Consider the following 20,177-nt stretch of genomic DNA (forward strand, 5'->3'; position numbering starts at 1 on the left):
ATTCCCCCAAATCAGAACAGCCAACACCCTCATTATTTGCAGTCCTTCAAAACGTGTATGATTACACTGATTAGAATACAGGGGGTTTTTAACCTCTATCAAAGCTTCAGGCTCTTTACATAATAATTAGCATTACATAAACAATTATCTAAAAATTAAATAACCTAAAGCCGTTTTGTGCATAAATAGACCTATAAATCCACATCTAGCCTGAGGTTCACCTACAGGAATGTGTTTGCTAAGCACCAAGTTACAGGTTAACAAACCACACTAACCGGTCACAGGAAAATTTCTTTATGCAACATGTTACAACTCTTTGGGATTGTCATTTATTTATTTATGTTCTTGTGGTATGTGGGGTTTTCTGTTTGGGGTTTAGGGGTGGAATTTGTTCTTACTTTTCAAATAGTTCATTTATTGGCTGTTGCGGCAACTTGACAGTACCATCATCTTCTGGACTGCTCTCATCACTGCTTTCAGTGGCATCATCTGCAGTGCTTACACTGTCCTCCTCTGATTCTTCATTACTTTGTGCTACCCTGGAAACATTTTTCTGGTTATAAAAGCAAAACAACTTAAAATGAGAAAAACAGTATTTACATTAACTTTCATTACCCTGGGGAATTGATTGGTCTGTTGGGATTAGAAAATTCTTTCCCTGAGTCAACGTCAAATGGATCTGGAAAAGGAAGGAAAAAACATACACGTTGATGAAGATGGCAGATTTTAATGGTCTACCTTCATTTTCATTATACAATAAGATTATTGGCAGGGAGGGAAAGGCATGGGAAGCCTGGTTTAGCTTTCTGTTAAGTTTACTGCAGCTTGGTCAGAAACCAGGGGAGGACAACAAGTCCTGTCCACCCTTGCAGCTCATCTGTGGGACTCTGCCTGTCTCTGCCCCTGGGGGTCCACCGCTGCAGGACCATCACAATGGCAGTTTAGTAGTGGCCTCAGAGTAGGGTTGAAGATCTTCTGCTGTCCAGCCCTTTGGGAAGTGGTCCCTGGTAAAATCCTAGATTTACAGTATATGTGGCAGTGGAGGAAACAGCTGCTAGTCTTTTCCCTCTTTTCTGTGCCCTGGGCTCAGTAGCTCTTTAGGGGCAGTCAGACTACACACTGATTTCTAAGACTTTTGGCAAGAAAACATGGATGTTCTCAGAACGGTTTAGTTCTAAAAGGTCCGGCTAGTTAGTCCGTGTCTGCTGAGAAGTGAAGTAGAGCCGGCCAGGCTCGGCTCTTGCTGAGCGCGGGCAGGGCGGGAGTTACTGGTGAGGATGGCTACCTCAGAAAGCCAGACAGGGCAGGACAGAGTGGGGCTGCGGGGGAGCTGTGCTGCCCCATAACAACTGTCTTCAGTTCAATTTAACAGTAGTTAGGCTTCCACCAAACAACGGGGTTATTTCACTCAGCATAGCACATTGTAGAGAAACTACCCTTTCCTTACAGTGTGATCCCCTGGCCTGTTTTTATGGGACTGAAGCACCGTGAAGGAGAACATTAATTAGGAGCATCTCTCTGCACGTGTTCTTGATCATTTGATCTGGCTTTTTTTTTGTGCTGTCTTGAATGAGACCAAGCACTCATCTGTGGATACAGCCTGAAATACTGGGATACCAGTCACTGGAAGACTCTGGGAATAAACTACTGTACTTATAAGCTATTTTCATTATAGCTCTGATTTAAAACATCTTGATTAGGGACTGTATAAATGTCTATTAAAGGTCTTCCTCAGGCTTATTTATAACTAACTTGCTGTGTGCCTGTATTTCTCCTGTAGTCCTCCCGGTTTACTATTCTACTCATAGTCTGCTTTTAATATCTGTAGATAAAATGAGGAAGTAGCATATTTTCTTTTTACTGCGTAGTTCTCCAATATCCTTAATTTAATCAGGGTAAGTACTTCACAGTTAAGCTATGAGTACACTACTATATGCATTAAATTGCTTTAGTTGTCTTTTTTAGTTGAAAAAAACAGGCAAACTTTCTTGTAGGAAGAATACACAGTGTAAAGACAGAACACATCTCAACAAAGCTCTCATCTTCTACCTTGTCAATATTTTCATGAGGTTAAAGGAAGAGATCATAAGGAAACTAAGTTAGGAAGAGGAGGTGTGTGGTGTGTCTGTGTGTCTTACCTATTTCTTCATCTTTATTTTCTTGGACACTGGCTAAGAAGTCCTCTTCAACTCTCAGCACTTCTTCCTGGCAACGACAGGCTGCGTATTTTTCCAAGAGATTTTTGTTCAAGTCAATAAAAGCCTCACCCCATTTAAATTTCCGTAGAAGAATGGTGGCCAGCTCTGGGAATCCTAAAGCAGAAAATAAATGATCAGTTTTCTTTTTCAGTGTGAGATTTCACTCAGCTTACAGGTTTCTAAGTTCAGTACGAACCTACATATCACGACAACAGTGATACGTTCGCCAGTGTATTTTCAGTGTTCAGGGATTCAGACTTTTAAAGGATTAAAAATCTTTTCAAATTTCAGTTTAACTTGAAATACCTGACTCAAAGAAAAGTCCATAGTCTCTTAGTGTTATAGGAAAGTATTTTGTAGAGGTAATGAATGATTAAAGCTCTGGCTCCCACTGTCCTTCAGTAAGAGAATAACTATACGTGCAGTATTTTCAGGAGATTGGTGTGCCATGTAGTAGAGCGTGTTCCTTCAGCTGGCAAGGAACTTCTGTGATGAGTTTGCAAAACATCACAGGGGGCAATTTCTTTTATTAACCAGAACCCAGCTTATTAACTGACAGCTGTTACCTCTTCTTAAGACAAAGGTGCATAAGGATTCACGCTCTGTCTGGTGGTTTTTAACAGTTTTTCTAACATTAAGTGCCATCCTGACAAAACCAGGATCATCGGTTTACGTGTCCCGTTCAGTAGCTGAGATGAACACCCCACAGATACCTCCATGCTACCAGATACAAGTACGTGGAAGAAAGCTGGACAGTTTGGTTCCAAACCCAGTAACGTGATGACCAGCGGAACAGCATTACAGTGGATTCTATTGTGGATCATCTCTGATTTACTGAGGATGTAAGAGTTGCTGGTAAGTTATTTCACAGCAGACACAACCTACCAACAATGCAAAAAGCTGCAGCAAAAGCCTCGGCGCAGGACAGCTTGCAGGGCCGGCCGTAGTTCACGGGGTTTGCAGCCAGCAGGTAAGGCAGCAGCCGCAGGTGACCTCCTCTCATTCTCTTAAAGGGAGTTTCTTCTAATCTGGCCCATGAGCAATCTATGACTGCAATGCCGCTCTGAGCAATGATGTGCCTGACAAAGAAACATCACCGCATCTGAAAAATTGTTACCGTTGTATTGATAAGTTGAAGTGAGAATTACAATTGTCACTTTATACTGGCAACAGACTCGCATACAACCTCCCCCTTTTGTCAATCAAACTCCATGTTTTACAATGATCTAAAATCCAGATGCAATGAGAAAGAATAACATGCTTTTCCTCCTACTATGCATGTGGTGAGAAACATCTATCCTTATGTTTCAAACTGAAAGTAAAAAATTCGATGTTTAAAACTGACAGAAGAGTGTGGTTAATAGCAACGTTCACATTCTTAAAAATACACCTAAGTTCAGATTTAGGTTCTTGGCTACCTTCTAACGACTAATCTTTTCTCTCAGTAAATACATCTCTATAAAAATTCTGCAGGCACATCTCTCAAAAGTTCTCGAAGTTGCCACCGAATAAGTTTTATAGTTAATGAACTGTGTCGCCCAGCCAAAGAACTTTAGTATGGAATGATAAAAGATATAATAGCTATGGGCCTGTGGTTCTGAGCAAATTAACCTGCTACCAGCTGTGTAAAAATGTTCACCTGATGTAATAAAACGGCTCTATTTCTCATGTTCGTGCATCAGTGCAATGTAACGGGAAGGTCAAACCTATTCCGTAGCACCATTCTGGCCATGCCTCGGTGGTTAAACATCCTCCATGCACCGGAACGGAGCAGCGGGCTCACCTGTCGGCCGCAGACACGTACTCCGTGGCCAGAGGGCTGAGGACCAGCCCCGGGAATCTCTGGCGGAGGCGCAGGGTGCGGAGCAGCCCTTTGCGGGCCAGTTTCCTGCCGGTGCATTTCTTGGGGTCGCAGTGTCCGAGCTCCCACATCGCCAGAGGACACGGGAACTTCGCCTCCGGCGCGTCCGCCTCGCCTTCCACACAAGCTGCGAACAGCAGCGCGTTAGTGCCCGGCCCGGCGCCCGCCAGCACCGGGGCAGCGCCCGCGGTCCCGCCCGGCCCCGGCCCCGCACGCCCCCGCACCTCTGAGCGCGGCCTCGGCTTCCGCCGCGAAGGTGTCGAGGCCGCGGCCCCCGCGCCGGCCGCCCCTCCGCGAGGCAGCGCGCCGACCGCGCTCCATGCGCCGCGTCCCGTGGGCCGTGCCCGCGCGGAGCGGCCGCCCCGTGGCGCCGCGCTCTTCCGTTTCCAGCGGAAGCGGCGATGGCGGCGGCGCGGCTGCTGCTGGCGGCGCTGGGTGAGCGCGGGGGCCGGCGCGGGGCAGCGGGTGCGGCGCGGGCCGGCCCGCCCGCCGCAGCCAAACGCTCTTTGCCCGGCAGGTCTCGCCTCGGCGGGGAAGATGAAGATCGTGGAGGAGCCGAACACGTTCGGGTACGTGTCCGCCCGCTCCCTCGTCCCGCGGCCCGGCCGGGCCCGGGTGCGTCTGCCGCTCCCGCCCGGCCCCGGGGTCCCGCTGCCCAGTGTGGGTGCTGGGGCTCTCGGGTGGGGGAGGATCTGACCGTGGCCGGATCCGCAATTCAGCCTTAAAGGTTTAACTTTCCTTCTTTTGAAAGGTTGAGTAACCCATTCTTGCCTCAAACAAATAGGCTTCAGCCAAAGATGTCCCCGTCTGCGGTATCAGGTATATGCAAGCATTGCCTTTTTTGTACGGTTTTCATCATTTAGTGCTAGTCATTTGCAAAATACTCTACTTTGTCTACTTTATGGAGAGCCTAATTTTACCTGTCATTTTATGAGCATCATGGAAATTAAGCATCCTAATTGCTATGGCACAGATTGCCAGATTGTTATTGAGGGGCAAACCCTTTGGCCAAGCCTATGATAATCTGTAGAATGAAACGCAAAATCATGCAGCTGGAAAAATCACATAGGAAGGAGAACCTGCCTGTGTCCCGGGGATCGGGGCATTCCAGAGGGTGTGATTCTGGTGGCCTGGTCTTTGTTTCTAGCATTGCTTGTCTAGATATTTGGGAGAATTATGTGGGCAATCCTGGCAGTGGAGGGTTAGAATCCAGGATGGGGTTTTATGTTATTTGCTTTGTCATCTCTTTTGTTTTCCTTTCTTCACAAACATTGAATAATTCCATGCAAAATTACCTTAAGGGACACTGAAATATCCCTGTAGCACATAGTTCAGAACTTTTGACCCTTTTTTAAATGACAAGTTACCTGCCTTGGATTCCTGTGTCAGCAAGGCTGGGATGGTCGTCTGCGAGACTAGAGCTGTAAGCGCTGAGCTCTCTGACCGCAGCAGGTTGGCCGTGTTGAATACTCACTGGATCATGCTGTGCAGGCAAACTGGGGAAAGAATTTCTGGTCAGAGAATCTCGGTGAAACTTAAATGTGCAGCACTGCCAACATTCTGAGCACATGGGTTTTACTCATGTAAACTGGAGGAGCTTCTGTGCCTTTAGGGACACGGAGCTGCCAAGCAGGAGTTGTGATGATTTCAGAGTTAGATTTTGGCAAGATCTGTACTGGTGATTTCTCTTACGGATTTGGCCTCCAAATATTGGTTTGTATACAAGTTTCTTGTTTCTATTGCAGCAGGAGACTTATCTGTTTCACTCACTGTTGAAGATGAAAAATGTTAAAGATCATGAAGCAAACCAATATAGCATTAGTGGGAACTTAGAGTAATTCATATGGAAGATAGAAATTTCCTTACCTACAGCAGAAAACTAAATTTGTTACAAACTAAATTTGTTACATACTTGTTGCAGTTTTGTCATGACAGTAACTTATTCTTATTTAACCAAAATATTATTCTTCCTCGATGTCATTTTGTGGTGTTTTTAGGCCCTGCACATCTCTTTAGGCTTGCTGGCAAGTGTTTCAGTTTTGTGGAATCCACGTGAGTAATGGACTTCAATATTTGATTCTATACATTTATTAGGAATGAAATAGGTTTTTGTTTGTCTGAAACACCTTATTTTCTTTTGATTTTCAAGGTACAAGTATGAGTTTTGTCCTTTCCACAACGTCACTCAGCATGAGCAGACCTTTCGATGGAATGCCTACAGTGGGATTTTAGGGTGAGGCTTTTTAAACCTTTAAGTTTTACCTATGTTATTAGCAGACCATTTTATAGACTGTCAAAAAGGAGAGAGTATTAAATTATGATTCTTTTATTAGTCAGCTTTGATCATTGTAGTTGATATTATATATTAAAATACCCCATCTTAAAAAATTCAGATTTTTTTGGTGATAAATACGTTCTATTTTAGCTGAAGGCTGATTAATAACCAAGTGCCAAGTGCAGGTGTGATATGTTCATGTGAGAAATTCAGTAATGTATAGCTACAGCTTATATTCACAATGATTGCATGTCTGTTAACTGTTTTCTCTTTGAGTTGAAAATAACCGTCCAAAATGAAATGAGTGCTTTTTGTGTCAAAGGTATTTGACAAAAGGTAATAAGACTCAATGTAGACCCAAAAAAGTATCCCAAATATTCAAAGACACAAGACTATCCAAATCATAAGACCTAAAATAAATTTAATTATAAACCAGAGCACTTCTTTAAAATTACTGCCTTTCTAAATATTGTGTATGTAGATGTCTCTCTTTCCCTTTGTGGGCAATAATTAGTGAGCCAGTAAGAGAAGGAAAGGGTACATCAAGATGCTGAGACTATCTATGGCTTTAGGACTAGCAGAAGTAGAGGCTGGTTTTTAGGTGCTCTCAGCAGCACTAAAAATCCTGCAAATAATCCAAATTGCACAGGGCACTTAGCGCCATGGAATTTGTTGCGGGGTTGACCTATAAGCTGTATTTTCTTGGATTTAAACACGGATTTGTAAGAGCAAAATGTTTGCAAATGGAAAGCTGATCCAAAACTGTGCTCCTAAAGTAATATTCATATGCCCTGTATAGCAGCCTGAATAACAAACTACTCTTGTTACAAGGTTTGGGCTGTAAGAAATGGAGATACTAAGATGACAAAAATGAAATATATACAGTTTTACTGAAGGTGGTGTAAGGGTATTCCTGGTTTTCTTCCGGAGTGTTCACCTTTTTATTTCCAGTAACTTAAAATAAAATGATGTCCTGTTTTTTCAGAATCTGGCACGAATGGGAAATTGAAAACAACACGTTTGTTGGAATGTGGATGAGGGAAGGAGACTCGTGTGAAACCAGGAGCAGACAGACAAAGGTACAATAACCCGGACTGTGCTAATTCAGACAGCATGACTGTTCACACTCACAACACACTACAGGCTGAAACATAGAAGTGCTTTGTAATTTGTGTCAGGAAAAAGAGCTGTTCGTTGAATTCACAATGCCAGCCTATTGTGCTAAGAACATCCAGGAAAAATGAAGGAAAAGAATTAGGCAGTGAGCAACAGCATGGTGAGAAGCTAAGTAAGGGGTTAAAACAAGAGAAACAGATTGTGGTGTGAGTACATTTTAAAGAAAAAGTAAAAATTCTTATTTTGTGGGGTGATTAAAATGTTCCATTTCACATTAAAACAGTGGCTGTGCCAAGGAAGTCTTTGACTAGAAGTGTAGGGAACAGCATCTGATACTTGACCCATGTGTGGCACATGAGTTGCGCATGTCCTTTATCCTTTTATTCATTAATGTTTTTCTACCTCTTGTTTCGGTATGTTACATGGTTTTACAGATACAATGAATTAAACTTCCTTCCCTGGTAACGTGAAGATGAGTTAGAGATATCACATAGTTCACAACAGGCTGCTCTCCATGTAGAAGATGCTTAGCTATTACAATGAGTGGTGACAATACAATATTTAAGAGACAAATATATAGCTAGAATAATAACTAAAGTGAAGATGGGACAAGGGGCAAAATATCTTGGCCAAGGTGAAAATATTCTGTGCTGTAGTGGAGGTGCCTGTTAACAGCTTTATCTCCCGTAGGGGCTGCACAAAGAGTTACTATTCTTGTGTGACCTGTGACGCTGATTCCAATCCTTCACTGGCATTTACTTTTGAACAGACAGAAAATACTGGTGCTGCAGGTTTAAAGATGAGAACAAATTTCTGCAGGCTAGATGTGTATTATTCTCTTCATTTAGCACGTTAGTAAGAACTGAAATCTGTTGAGTGAATTATGCACAAGTCAGATGGGGTTCTGAACGGTGTCCTGTTCACCCTCCTTTTTACCCTCATTCTTGCTGGAAATATGGTGCTTGGCAGTCCAAGGAACAAATATAAGTGGGGGGATCATTTCCCATTAGAAGAAGCGATTTTCATATTTGATAAAATAATTTGAAGCTGTGTTTGTTATGATTCTTTTGCTGTGGGTGACAGCACTGGGAGCTTTGACATGACAGTACGTACAGAAATGCATCTGCTAGCGTTGGAAGACAGCAAATTGATCATCATGCTGGCCCTGTTTTACGTGGATGTGTTTCACTCATCTTTGTTTTTACTGATGTTTAGGTTCATCTCGTTTGTGGAAAGAGCAATAAATTGGCTTATGTGTCTGAGCCAAGTACTTGTGTTTACTCTCTGACATTTGAGACTCCTCTCGTGTGCCACCCCCACTCTCTTTTAGGTAAGACTGAGAAAATCATTTGTGAGTGGAGCAGCCAGCAGATTACACCAACCTCAGAGTGAACATTTTTAGGTTGAGTTTGTAACTTGGTATAAAGGACTATTAAATCTAACATATAATATGAAGTGTATTTTAAATCCCAGTCATTATAACACGTATGTGTTTCTCAAATAAATTGTCACTGCTGGTATAGACCCAGTGAGGGATTTCTTTTTCTTTTGGACTGGTTGTAGGATTCACCCGTGTAGTATCTGCTCATTTACTCACGTTACAAACAGGGAGAGCTCACTTAGAATTACATTCACCAAAGATACAGCAGACCTTCTAGATGGAAAGAACATGAAAAATTTGGGTTGGTGGCATTCTCCAGAAACTTTAAATGTGTGAAATGGAATTTAAGTCTAACTCTAAGCACTAGAGACCATGTCCTGTATAGAAACAGATTTTTAAAACAAATAGGTATGCACACTACTAATGCAGAAGAGTGCTATTGGTTTTTACGTGGTTTGGCTTCCATTTTTCAGTTTATCCAACTCTGACTGAAGCACTACAAAAGAAATGGGATGAAACAGAGCAGCTTCTGTATGATGAACTAATAACTGACCAGGTTTGTTAATGTTTTCCAACTCTGTTTGGTAGAGAACCATTACTGTCAAATAGACAAACCTGGCTTCTGCAGTTTCTCCTTTATTCACCTTTATTCTGCAGTTGGCAAACAGCAAATGTTGTGCTCTGTAACTGCTGTATCAACTTGCAATTGTATTGTTTTCTCCAGTGAAACTTGAGGAATTGTATTGGCCGGTGCAAATTGCAAGCAGAGATGAGAATCAGATCGATTAATCTGTTGTCTTTCGGAAACGTTCTTTTTTAGGGATACAAAAAAATACTGAGAGAGATTTTTGAGGAAGCTGGCCTTCTGAAAGCAACAGAAGAGATGGAAGTGGAGAAACAGAATAAGAAAATAAGTCTGGAATTTGAAACAGTGGAGAAGTGCAGTAAGGTATAGAGCGTAATACTGACAATGTGGAATTAAATTGCCACCTTCCTAATGTACAACAGGATCTGTGCAAAAGCATTACGTAAATACTCTGGATTCAGCTGAAATCTGTTAATGGGATTATATTTTCTGGTTTCACTATGAAACAGTCTGCATGCTGAGTGATTTGATATCTTTATTCTAGCCCTTAAGTCAAAACCAAACCAACACAACTGAATGCCCAATAAGAAGATGGAGGGGGGTGTGTAGGAATTAGTGTAGGTGCTTGGGATATGAACACCTTGTAAATACTGTTCCTGGGGAATATCAGTCTGGGAATAGGGAGGAATAACTAGTGAAAATAAATGTGTAATCAGCCTTGGGAATGGTCACACTTTTCTCCGAAGATAATGATCCAGACTTGTGTCAGAATGCACTGGCTGTTACACGGGCAAAAGGCAGAATGGTCGATGCTGTGTCCGCTTCTGAGAGACGTTCATTCCTGAACATAACCAAATAAACTGTGGTTAAGCTGAATATGCTAATCTAAAGATTACCATTTTAATGTGGTACTCTTAGGAGCTGGAACAGTCACCTATTTTTTTTTAATAGTTAACAATACAGTATTTGTTAATTCATACTACTTTTTCTGGCTTCATCATGGCTTGATTGTCATAAAGTTGGCTGGTTTGTTAACCACAGAATCTTTTGTTTTTTCTTGATTTGTATAAAAACTAAAGCAATAAAAAATTGGGGCTTCTTCAAGATTTTGGATCTATGGTTTGAGTCTCTGAAGTGCTGAGGAATCCCTGGCTCTGTCAGTTAACAGAAACCACTGAAACTGAGAACATGAATTCACTAGGTCAAGAACTGAGGAGGTGACAAATGTCCAGACTGTAGTGTTATGATATAAAAAAACCCAATAAGGTTGGTATTGTTTAAGATCTTTTAAGTCAAAAGCTCCAAGCTCAAAGCTGTGCACAGACCCGTTATTTTGTATAAATTCCCATTGTTTGTATGTATCTGGAGAGTGGAAGAGCCATTTTAAATGTATTTTCTTTCTTAGGAATACAAGGAACTTTCTGAGGAAGTAAAAAAACTTAAAGAGTTATTGAGTCAGCATGGTATTGCATACAAAGGAAATTCTGGTGAGTTCTTTGGTATTGTTCTTTTTTCATTATTGTCTATTCAGAATGTGAATACCCAAATATCGTTTTCAGTCACAGCAAGGATTAAATAATCTGTCAAATATGGAGGTAAAATTCAGTAGACAAAAGTTTTTAATAAGTACTTAGGTCTTGATTCCTGCTCAAGAAGACTTATTTTGCCTCTCCCAAAATCTGTCGATGACTTGAAATTTTGGCTTTATAGGAAAATTTTGACTGCTGTTGTAATTGAAGTTTGTCTCTAGTACTTAAGGTGCCAAAGAAAAATGGCTGTTACAAAGAAAAATGCTGTTACAGCATTTGTTGCACATAAGCATCTTTTAAGTAACTCCATGTTCTGCATAGTCAACCACAAGGCCTGACTTCTTCAAGAACACTTGACGTGTTCTTTGTATATTTGATTTGGTTTTGTCCGTTGTTAGTCAGCTTTTTTCCCCCTCTTTGATTTCTGTTGGGTAAGTACCATATCACATGCAGTTTTTAGAAGGAAAGACTGTTTGGTGCTGGCTATGAAGCAGCAGGACTATTCTGGTTTAATTCCAGAGAAGTTTTGTTTTGTTTTGTTTTGTTGTTGGGGTTTTTTTGTTCCCCACCTCCCATTCCTTCCAGTCCACTGTGCCCATTATTACATGAACTGTTTGTCTAAGGAGGATTTAATTTCCCCGAATATATATTTACACCTTTTATGTTCAGAATTGGCACCTCAAGAAAATAAGGAAACTTTGAACTAATTAAATTAGCTTACAGTTAGTGACTTTTTTCTTCTGTTTAAAGAAACTCATTATATTAGAATTTTTGTAAAACATTTTATCTGCATGTTTAAACTACTAAGTATGTAACTTGCACAGTATTCCTGCCTGTTTGGTAGTTCATTTAGTTATTGGAAATGAGAACTGTATAATCAAAAGCAGAATTCACAACTTATTCTAGATGACTTATTTCAAAACTATTTAGTGAATTCTTTGACAAAAATGTTTTGGTTTGTAAAAGCAGAAATAACTGATGTCTTAATATTACAGCTGAAAATACCAGTGTTGAACATGTAAGTCACAAACTGGCAACTGCAGTGGCAGCTGTTCTTAACGGCTCAAAGAACGACGAGCACCTGCATGGCGACACAGGGATTTGGAATGACACCGTATGAAGAGACTTGGGTGGCAAACAGCAAGTTCACAGGGAACGCCAAGCAAGTTGAATGTGTGTCATGGCACTAAGATGCTTTACCTTTTGCAAGTATTTTTGGCTTTCTGACTTTCTGCCCTAAAGCAAAGGGAACGTAATGGAGCGAGGGCTCACCAGTACGGAGAAGTTGGCTGGTTCTGAGAACACCCATAAAACTTCTGTGCCAAGGCTGGTGTTGGGAATAGGTTTACAAATTCTGTGTTTCCAGTCCTAGGTTTTGTTTTCTTTGATCAAAGACAGCAATGAGTGGTGTAAATACAAAATAGTTCAAGATCAATGCTGTAAGATGTTGTATGAAAGGTAATAAATACAATATTAAGAACTTACTTCATCTCTGTGCTGAAATGTTTTCTGTGCAGGCTTCAGAAGTGTTTTCTTGCAGAGCGGTGTGTAACCCGCCGCTCGGCCTGTGTTCAGAGGCTGATGGCAGCTTTGGGCAGCAGGTGGGTGAAAGGAAAGGTGTGCAGGATCTGACGGACAGGTGCTATGAAAACAGCAGGTTGTTCTATAAGAATAGCAGTTCTAGAAGGTAATACGGAACAGAGCTGCGAAACCGCTGCTGTGGGAGCCCGTGGACGCCCGAGGGCGCTGTCCGCTCCGTGACCGCCCGCCCGCGCTTCCGCTTCCGGCGGCGGGATGAGCTGGGCGCTGCGCGGCGCGCGGTGAGCGGCGGGGCCGGGGCGGTGGCGGCTCCTCCTGCCGGGCCCGTGCAGCCGCCCGGCCCTGGCCCTGACCCGGACCCGTGTGTCTTTGCAGGGCGCGGCGCTGCCTCCGCCCGCCCGGGCCCCGGAGGTGGCTGGCGCAGCGGCGGGGCCGGGAGGACGCGGATCCGGAGGACGGGGGGCCCATCCCGTTCTCCGCCAGCAAGGCCAGTCCGCGCGTGTGGAGCGTCAGCCGGTCTATGGGGAGCGACCACGAGAGGCCGTGGGCGAAGGTGCTGCCACTCAGCCTGCTGTGCACGGGGCTGCTGCTCTGGTGTGTGTTCAGGCAGCAAACGGAGGTCGACGAGCGGCTGGAAGCGCTTCTCTTCGATCAGGTCGCGGACTCTGTAGATGTGGCCCAGGAGGGCAACGCTCCCCTGCGGGAGGAGAAGTGAGGGCGGGAGCGCGGCTGCCGTGGAGGAGCTGCCGAGAGTGCGCTGGCGTTCGCCTGGTTAAAAGCTGTACTGATACTTCAGGGGAAAACTTGTTTCTCCAGCCTGTCGACAGCCTTATCTTGCAAGCTTGGTTCCTTCATGTATCGTTAACTTAGTAACTTACACCGGTAGTGCAAGGAGTGTCTTCCTGCGTTGCACAGTAGGGATGAACAGTAGGTATTGCAATTCAACTTGCATTTGAAAGATACGTTTTGTACAACCCATCTCTTTTTCCATGGATCATTTTGCTTACATGCACAGTGTATTAAAATATCAAAGCTGTAAGTCTGTAAAATTGCTGAAGGTGACCTTCATTTGGTGTTTTGTTAGTCACAAACTTCAACTTGAAGGCAACTGTGTGTGAATCATTAATATGTAATTCTTTGTGCTCTTTTTGGTTTTTTGTAATTTACTAAATAACGGAGAAACTCCCTTCAGCCTTTAATATACAGTTGGTACTTGCTTTCTGGACTATAACTGCTTAGGCATGTCCAGTTTAGGTGATCATTACTACTAGGAGAGGGTTTTGCAGGGAACTGAAGTGATTGGATTCTGTTATATTGGGGAGGAACCTCCTAGTTGCACTGAACAATGTAGTGTTTGTTTTTTTTTTTCCTACAGATTTATAGATACTCAAATTTGCACACTAGAGACTTTAACTGGAGAGGAAGAGTCTAAGCTACTAATACGACTTAGTTCTCTTCGAAGTTGAAGGCATTTTTTTAAGCTTTAAATGTAAAAATGCAAAGCTGTTTTTGTGCCATTAGAACTTCTAATTAAGAAACAAACCAAAAAAACAAGAAAACAGAACAAAAGCCCCAAACAAACAAAAAAACCGCAAACATGGCAGCAGCTAGTAAGACAGGCTGGAGCTACAGAGAAAACGGAGTTAGCATCACGTTCGCCTAATACTGCTGATTACTCTCTAAACAACATGCAGCAGCGTGGCTTTTGATTTTGCTGTGGAGTCCCTGTAGTTTAACCAGATGATGCCTGGTAAATGAGTACACTTGGTTTGGTACCTTCTTGGATTCAACTTTTATTACAGTACAATGTTACAAGTGAGGTAGGTGCATGGGAGTGTCGTGACAAATAAAAGAGTGACCCTGGATTTTATTTATATCGACCTAAGGTGTAATGCCTGTTTCTCTGATCGGCTTGCTTTCTCTCTGTTCTATTAAAACGATGAACCCAGCAACATACTGATTTGTAAGGAAATAAAAAGCCGCCCCTTCGTGTGTGACTTACTTTTGGGTGATGCGATACGTGTTCAATAAAGAGCGTCCACGTGTAAAACTCATAGTCCCTTGCTTTTAAGGTGTTGGGAAACTGCAGCATTTTGCAGCTAGAAGCACGGAGCGTGAGGCCATCAGCGGGACCCGCAGGGGCAGCTCTGCCTGCCCTAGGACACCTTTCCGGGGTCCCGCTCGGCGGTTCCCGCGCTGCCCGCGGGGCCGTCTCCCGCCACCCGCCGCGAGGTGGCCTGAGCGCGCGCTCTGCGAGGGGCGGGGCCGGCGGGGTCGCGTTCCGGGGGGGCGGGGCCGGCAGGACCGGGTTGCGCCTGCGCCTTGTTGGTCGCTGTGGAAGATGCCGTCGGTTTCCAAAGCGGTGTCGCGGAGCGCTGTGTCCGGAGCGTCTCCGCAGACCGAGCAGCCGACGCATTATACGTAGGTACCGCGTCCTGGAGGCTCCTCAGGCTCCAGCGCCGGGCGGGGAGAGCCCCAGGACCCGAGGGGCAGGGTCCGCTCGTACGCTGGGCCTGCTCCGCGCGGCCTTGTGCGCTGGCGGCGGGGCTGTGAGGCACGGCCCGACCCGCCCGGCCCGCCGCGCGCCTCTTCCGGCTCCGGGCGTCGCCAGGCGGAAGCCGCGCTTGGTGCCGGCCGCTGGAGGCGGCCCGGGCACGGCTGACGGCGGAGCGCCGCCCGCGCCTCCCCGCGTCTGCCCGCGCCTCCCCGCGTCTGCCCGCTCCTTCCCGCGGCCGTGCCGCTGGTCCGCGCTGTGACCCCCGGCCTCGCAGCTCCGGCTCGCACGTCGGGACTGCTCCCTTCGAGATACGACAGCAGTCCTTGCCCTTCTCCTAAGCCTTGCGTAGCCAGACTCAGGTCGAGTCCTTGGGACGTTTGTGTGAGAACTTTTGCAGACCTCCCCGTACAGCTCCCATGTACTCACCATCCTCTCTGCAAGCCTGTTTTCTTCTGATATAGACTATGAAGTCCCTGCAGCCCTCTAGCACAAATCACAGCCTGTCTTATGTAGGACCAGGTGCTCTCCAGAAATGCAGAATAATTTATCATGTAATTGTAGCATTCCATCACTCCAGTTCCCCATATCATTACTTCTATAAGCTCACGTTTCCAGCATGCTCAGACCACAAGAATGTAACCACTTACCTAGATACCGCTACAGCTCTTAACATCAAAAAAAGATATTCCTCTCCCTCCCCATAATCCTGGATTGTGTAGAGATAGTTCTCTAAACTTAAAGACATGCCTAATCACTCCGTGTCGTTATGTCCCCCATCTATCAATTTAAGCAGCTGAGAACAAAATAATGTCCTTTATTCCTCTTTGTAATCCTTTCCTTTCCCTGTATCTTCAATTCCCCTGTAGCCTGTTCCACATCCTGCACCCTTGTAGAGACCTCTGGGAACTTTAAGATTCTTCTGCAAAGCTCCCTTATACCCTTTCCTCTGCAAACACTCCATAACTTTAGCAATGTACTGAACTTGCTAAATTGACCGATAGATACACTGAGACAGGAAGAAGTGCTGTCTTACATCCTCTGACAAGTGCCAGAGTCATGCCTAGTCTGGCATGATCTTGGTATCCTGTGGAAAGAAGTATCAGACTTCTTAACTAGCTTCTATGCCCTGTGTGCTAATGAAGGACTGTCTTACTAACACTCAAGTAACCTTTGAAGACCCCAGACTGTCTCAACACAAATGTAACAGTCACTAATATAAGTTTGCTGAAGCCCTCTCATAGCCCCTGATAACCCTCATAAAGCTCTTGTAACCCTCTAGCTTTCTATGTAGCATGTCCACATTCTGGGAATGTTGTGATTAAGGACTAATGTTTAAAGTAGATGTGGTATTTAGCTAAATAGCCTCTGTCTGTAGGACTATTTTGTGTGGTAGCAAGCAATGCGAATGCTCATTCAAGTAACCTGTTGGATTTATAATATCTGTTTGATGGTTACTTAGAACATTATTCTAATTACTGTGCTTTTTAAATTCATGTATTTATTTGATTTCAGTTTAGTTACAAAACATAGTATAATTTGCCAGGTATTCCACTGTATTTTATTAGTCATGCATCTGTCATAAAAAAACGAAGTCACTTGTATTCAACAGCTAAGCAGTAAATTGTGCATAGGAACTGAAACACTATGCAGGTACATTTGTACAATTTTTCATGGGCTATATACACTGAATTGTCAAGTGCCCTGTTAATACTGTAAAAAATGTGCCTCCAATAAGATAAACTTGTAACACAGTTTAATTTTTTTAGGTATCTAAAGGAATTTAGGACAGAGCAGTGCCCCCTATTTTTGCAGCACAAGTGTGCCCAGCACAGACCATTTACCTGTTTTCATTGGCATTTCCTAAATCAGCGTCGTCGTAGACCTATACGAAGGCGTGATGGGACTTTTAACTACAGTCCAGATGTTTATTGTACAAAATACGATGAGACTACAGGAATCTGCCCAGATGGAGATAAGTAAGTGATTTCTTTCAGTCTTAGGTGTTTATAGTATTATCAATGGAATTAAAGAAAGATGCTAATTTCTCTTTAGTAAAAATGATTGATAGAGTCCTGCTGCAGTTTATTTGAAAACAGGTTTCTGTAAGTGTTTTGTCAATTTTGGCACACAGACCTTTATATGAGCATGTATTCTTTAGGCTATCGTAGAGTTAGAACTATGAATTTGCATTGTGACGATCTTTAAAACATACCATAAGAACCTGGTTTTCTGCTAGTATTGTTCTGGCACATTTGTGCTAGTGTAGTTGCTGCACTGTTGGTTGGTTGGGTTTTTTGTTTGTGTTTTTGTTGTTGTTTTTTGTTTGCTTGGGTTTTTTGTTGATTTGGTTTGGTTTTGGTTTTGGTTTTTTGGTTCAGTTATGTTTCCTTTTTCTCCAGCCAACTCTGAAATTGAAATTGAGTGCAAACTGTACTGTATAGAGGTGACTTCAAGATTTTAAACTTCTCTAAGTTTTGTGAATATTGATGTGTAGTAGAGGAGAATGACTATTCCGTGATGCTTCCAGTGAGAAAAAGCAAAGGAAGGAGTTCACTGTTAGTTGTGTCACTAGCCGCATAGTGTTTGCATTTCTATGGACTTATGTTGTGGCATATATAGAGCAGCTGGGTATATTGTGGTTGTATGTCAGAGGAGCTATGTTCATCTGCAGTGATGGAAGCAAGGAAGGACTTCTAACAAAAAAATGCAAGAAAATGGCCAGGAAATAAAAGTTTGTTTGCTATTGGTAGTTGGAATTATAATCCATAGATTATAGCCGTTATAAAGTACAGATTGTAAGTCACATAGTTGTGTCTGGAAAATGGTCAGTATATGTACAAAGATGTATTGCTGATGTAAAAATTGTTCTCTTCCTTTTAATAAAGGAGTTGTTTTAGATTTCCGCTGAGATTATTCGATAAGTTCCATGTCTATAAAGAGCAGAAAAAAAAATCACCATCAAGTAGCCCTTGATTTTAGATGATATAACATTAGAAAAATAAAATTGTACTTATTAGTGTGGAAATAATTTGAACTTGTATCAGTGTGGAAGATGTCATTCCTTAGCTCAGGTGATGTTGTTGCTTACAAGGGTGCTTGCTAGATTCATTAATAATATTTTTGCGAGCATCCTGCTATAAATTCTTACAACTTCAGCAGAAACTAAGAAAGAGATTAGTGTTTTTTATTTTGAAGCTGATCTGTGATGGTGGTTTGTTTGGGACAATTTTTGTTTGAAGAATCCTGCAAAGTTACTTGTTTTGAGTTAATAAGAGATATAGCGTAATTCAGAATTAAATTATTAAAAACAAAATTCAAAGCAATGCTCTAATTTTCTTCTTTCTATTATGTAGTTGCCCTTACCTACATCGAACAACAGGAGATACAGAAAGGAAGTATCATCTCAGATACTACAAGACTGGAACATGCATTCATGAGACAGATGCCCGGGGTCACTGTGCAAAGAATGGAATTCACTGTGCCTTTGCTCATGGCCCACATGACCTTAGACCACCAGTATACGACATAAGGTAGCTTTGTTTCAAATTCTTCAGTCTGATTAGCAGGAAATAACACCCATCTGTTATCACTCCATACCAGAAAAATTCGTTATGCTTTGCTTGAAAAATATACTTGCTTCTGTAACTGTAAACATAGGAATACAATTCAACGGACATCACAGTAGCAGATAGAAGCACACTGGGAAATACAAATACTGAGGTTCTGTAACTTGCAATTTCAGGAACCATATATAATTCTTACAACTGATGAAAGACCAGACAGTCTGCCTTTTGTCATTTATGCCTTGTAAATTTGCATGTGTTTTTTGCATTCACAAGCTTATGATTTTGTTAAGCCATCTTTCAAGTTCTCAGCTTGTATGTTTGACATTTTGCCTACTGACATTGTGGGGTTTTTAAATTATGTTGTATTTTTCCGTGTATAAGATACCAGTATTATTTTCTGCTTCTCTATTGTATCATCAAGTTACTAGAGAGATAAGTTCCTTTATGAATCAGGGTAGTGATAGGTATGAGTTTTAGCTGTGCCCAAAGCTAGGAGATAAGCATGGTGTTGGGAGGTTTTATAAATGGGTGGAAGGGGAGCTCTGGCTATAGAAAGCAGTCTGTATATATGCGGTAGTAAGTGACACCAATTCCTAGAAAGCTTTGAAGCCTTAGAGGGTCAAAAGTATCTCTTTCTGGACACTGGAACAGCATTCTGGGGAATTACCAGTGTACTCTTGCCCTGTTCTTATACTCTTCTGTAGACATCTGTTATTGGCCACTGTTGGAGGCAGGATTCCATGTATTTGTGTGACATGGTTATTCCTTAAGATTGTTTCCCAGCTTCAGTGCAAGTAATAGTTAGAAATACAGTTAATTTATTTTCTTTTACAATTTAGGCTTGTTAAGAGCTGAATTAAATGACAGCATTGTGATTAACTTGCCCAGGTTTATACCTGTGACAGAGAGGGTTACTGTAGCTATACCATTTAGCAGTGTTGTTTTCTTTTCCCCGTTCCAGAGAACATCAGACACAGGAAACCTTACAGAATGGGCAGCTGGGATGCTGTGAAGGCATTCCTGATTTACAACCAGGAATTTTAGCAAGCCAGGCAATGATTGAGAAGATCCTTGGTGAAGATCCGAGATGGCAGGGTAACGTTACCCTGTCTCCTTTCCCTGCTACTTTATTGGTGTTTTATCCGGTTTGTTGATCCTGGGTCTTCATCTGGGAGAAGTTCAAAAGACTCTTGTTAAAGAGTGAAGAATTGGTTTGCATGTGTAATATGGATATTTTGAACAAGTTTTACTGTCTGTCACATATTCAGATTGCATTTTGAAAATGTTTTGTTTTGAAAAGGTTTAATAGTTTTTTTTCAGTTTACTTGATACAAATGTTGCTAATCTGTGTCAGTTGAACAAGTGTTCTTAAAATCAGTAAAAGTCTTGTGCTAAGTAGTAGTAATGATCAGAGTCTTCATTTTTTGAGTCATTATAGACTAGTTACTGGATGATTATTCTTTGCTGAGCTTAGTTAGCAGGAATGAAGTAGAATATTAAACAGAAAAATGGAGCAGGATATTAAAATACAAGTATGTCTTGAAAGCATTATAGTAGATCTCTTAAAGTAAATCCAGTTGCCCCAGTTTTCTTAAGGCTTTAAAATTTGGTTCTCATGTTCTTGGTTTA

General features: G+C 42.6%; 4 protein-coding genes across 7 annotated transcripts in view; 3 read left to right on the forward strand and 1 right to left on the reverse strand.

Moving 5' to 3' along the window:
- Positions 1 to 265: 265 nt before the first annotated feature.
- On the reverse strand, positions 266 to 12,647 carry TSR3 (TSR3 ribosome maturation factor). Of its 2 annotated transcripts, XM_080353927.1 has the most exons (7): positions 12,432 to 12,647; positions 5,427 to 5,555; positions 3,982 to 4,186; positions 3,084 to 3,277; positions 2,139 to 2,312; positions 616 to 679; positions 266 to 539 (listed from the first exon to the last, which is right to left on the reverse strand). In XM_080353927.1, the coding sequence occupies exons 3-7, from the start codon at positions 4,128 to 4,130 to the stop codon at positions 395 to 397; spliced, it is 726 nt and encodes a 241-aa protein (XP_080210053.1). In that variant the 5' UTR covers positions 4,131 to 4,186; positions 5,427 to 5,555; positions 12,432 to 12,647; the 3' UTR covers positions 266 to 394. The 2 variants fall into 2 exon arrangements, with proteins under 2 accessions (XP_080210053.1, XP_080210052.1); XM_080353926.1 differs by lacking the exons at positions 5,427 to 5,555; positions 12,432 to 12,647 and adding an exon at positions 4,284 to 4,407.
- On the forward strand, positions 4,434 to 12,409 carry GNPTG (N-acetylglucosamine-1-phosphate transferase subunit gamma). 2 transcript variants are annotated; one of them, XM_080353925.1, is made up of 11 exons: positions 4,434 to 4,524; positions 4,577 to 4,628; positions 4,811 to 4,878; positions 6,057 to 6,111; positions 6,209 to 6,292; positions 7,320 to 7,413; positions 8,666 to 8,780; positions 9,305 to 9,387; positions 9,652 to 9,780; positions 10,823 to 10,904; positions 11,942 to 12,409. In XM_080353925.1, exons 1-11 carry the CDS (start codon positions 4,461 to 4,463, stop codon positions 12,064 to 12,066), a joined length of 951 nt encoding a protein of 316 aa, XP_080210051.1. In that variant the 5' UTR covers positions 4,434 to 4,460; the 3' UTR covers positions 12,067 to 12,409. The 2 variants fall into 2 exon arrangements, with proteins under 2 accessions (XP_080210051.1, XP_080210050.1); XM_080353924.1 differs by having other exon boundaries at positions 4,448 to 4,494.
- Positions 12,648 to 12,740: 93 nt separating the features above from the next.
- UQCC4 (ubiquinol-cytochrome c reductase complex assembly factor 4) lies at positions 12,741 to 14,535 on the forward strand (the record flags this gene model as incomplete). 2 transcript variants are annotated; one of them, XR_013922877.1, is made up of 3 exons in its annotated part: positions 12,741 to 12,766; positions 12,861 to 13,412; positions 13,861 to 14,535. XR_013922877.1 is itself a non-coding variant. In XM_080354018.1 (2 exons), 2 exons carry the CDS (start codon positions 12,741 to 12,743, stop codon positions 13,198 to 13,200), a joined length of 366 nt encoding a protein of 121 aa, XP_080210144.1. In that variant the 3' UTR covers positions 13,201 to 14,535. The 2 variants fall into 2 exon arrangements, 1 of the variants encoding a protein (XP_080210144.1); XM_080354018.1 differs by having other exon boundaries at positions 12,861 to 14,535.
- A 291-nt stretch (positions 14,536 to 14,826) lies between these two features.
- UNKL (unk like zinc finger) overlaps positions 14,827 to 20,177 on the forward strand; it is a gene marked incomplete at its 5' end in the record, with an annotated part of 31,550 nt that continues 26,199 nt past the window's right edge. The window contains 4 exons of the mRNA XM_080354085.1: positions 14,827 to 14,906; positions 16,749 to 16,958; positions 18,336 to 18,512; positions 19,510 to 19,643. Coding sequence (XP_080210211.1) covers positions 14,827 to 14,906; positions 16,749 to 16,958; positions 18,336 to 18,512; positions 19,510 to 19,643 — 601 coding nt within the window. The remainder of the gene's footprint in view (positions 14,907 to 16,748; positions 16,959 to 18,335; positions 18,513 to 19,509; positions 19,644 to 20,177) is intronic.

This window comes from Nesoenas mayeri (genome assembly GCF_963082525.1).
Source record: "Nesoenas mayeri genome assembly, chromosome: 15".
Lineage (NCBI taxonomy): Eukaryota > Metazoa > Chordata > Aves > Columbiformes > Columbidae > Nesoenas > Nesoenas mayeri.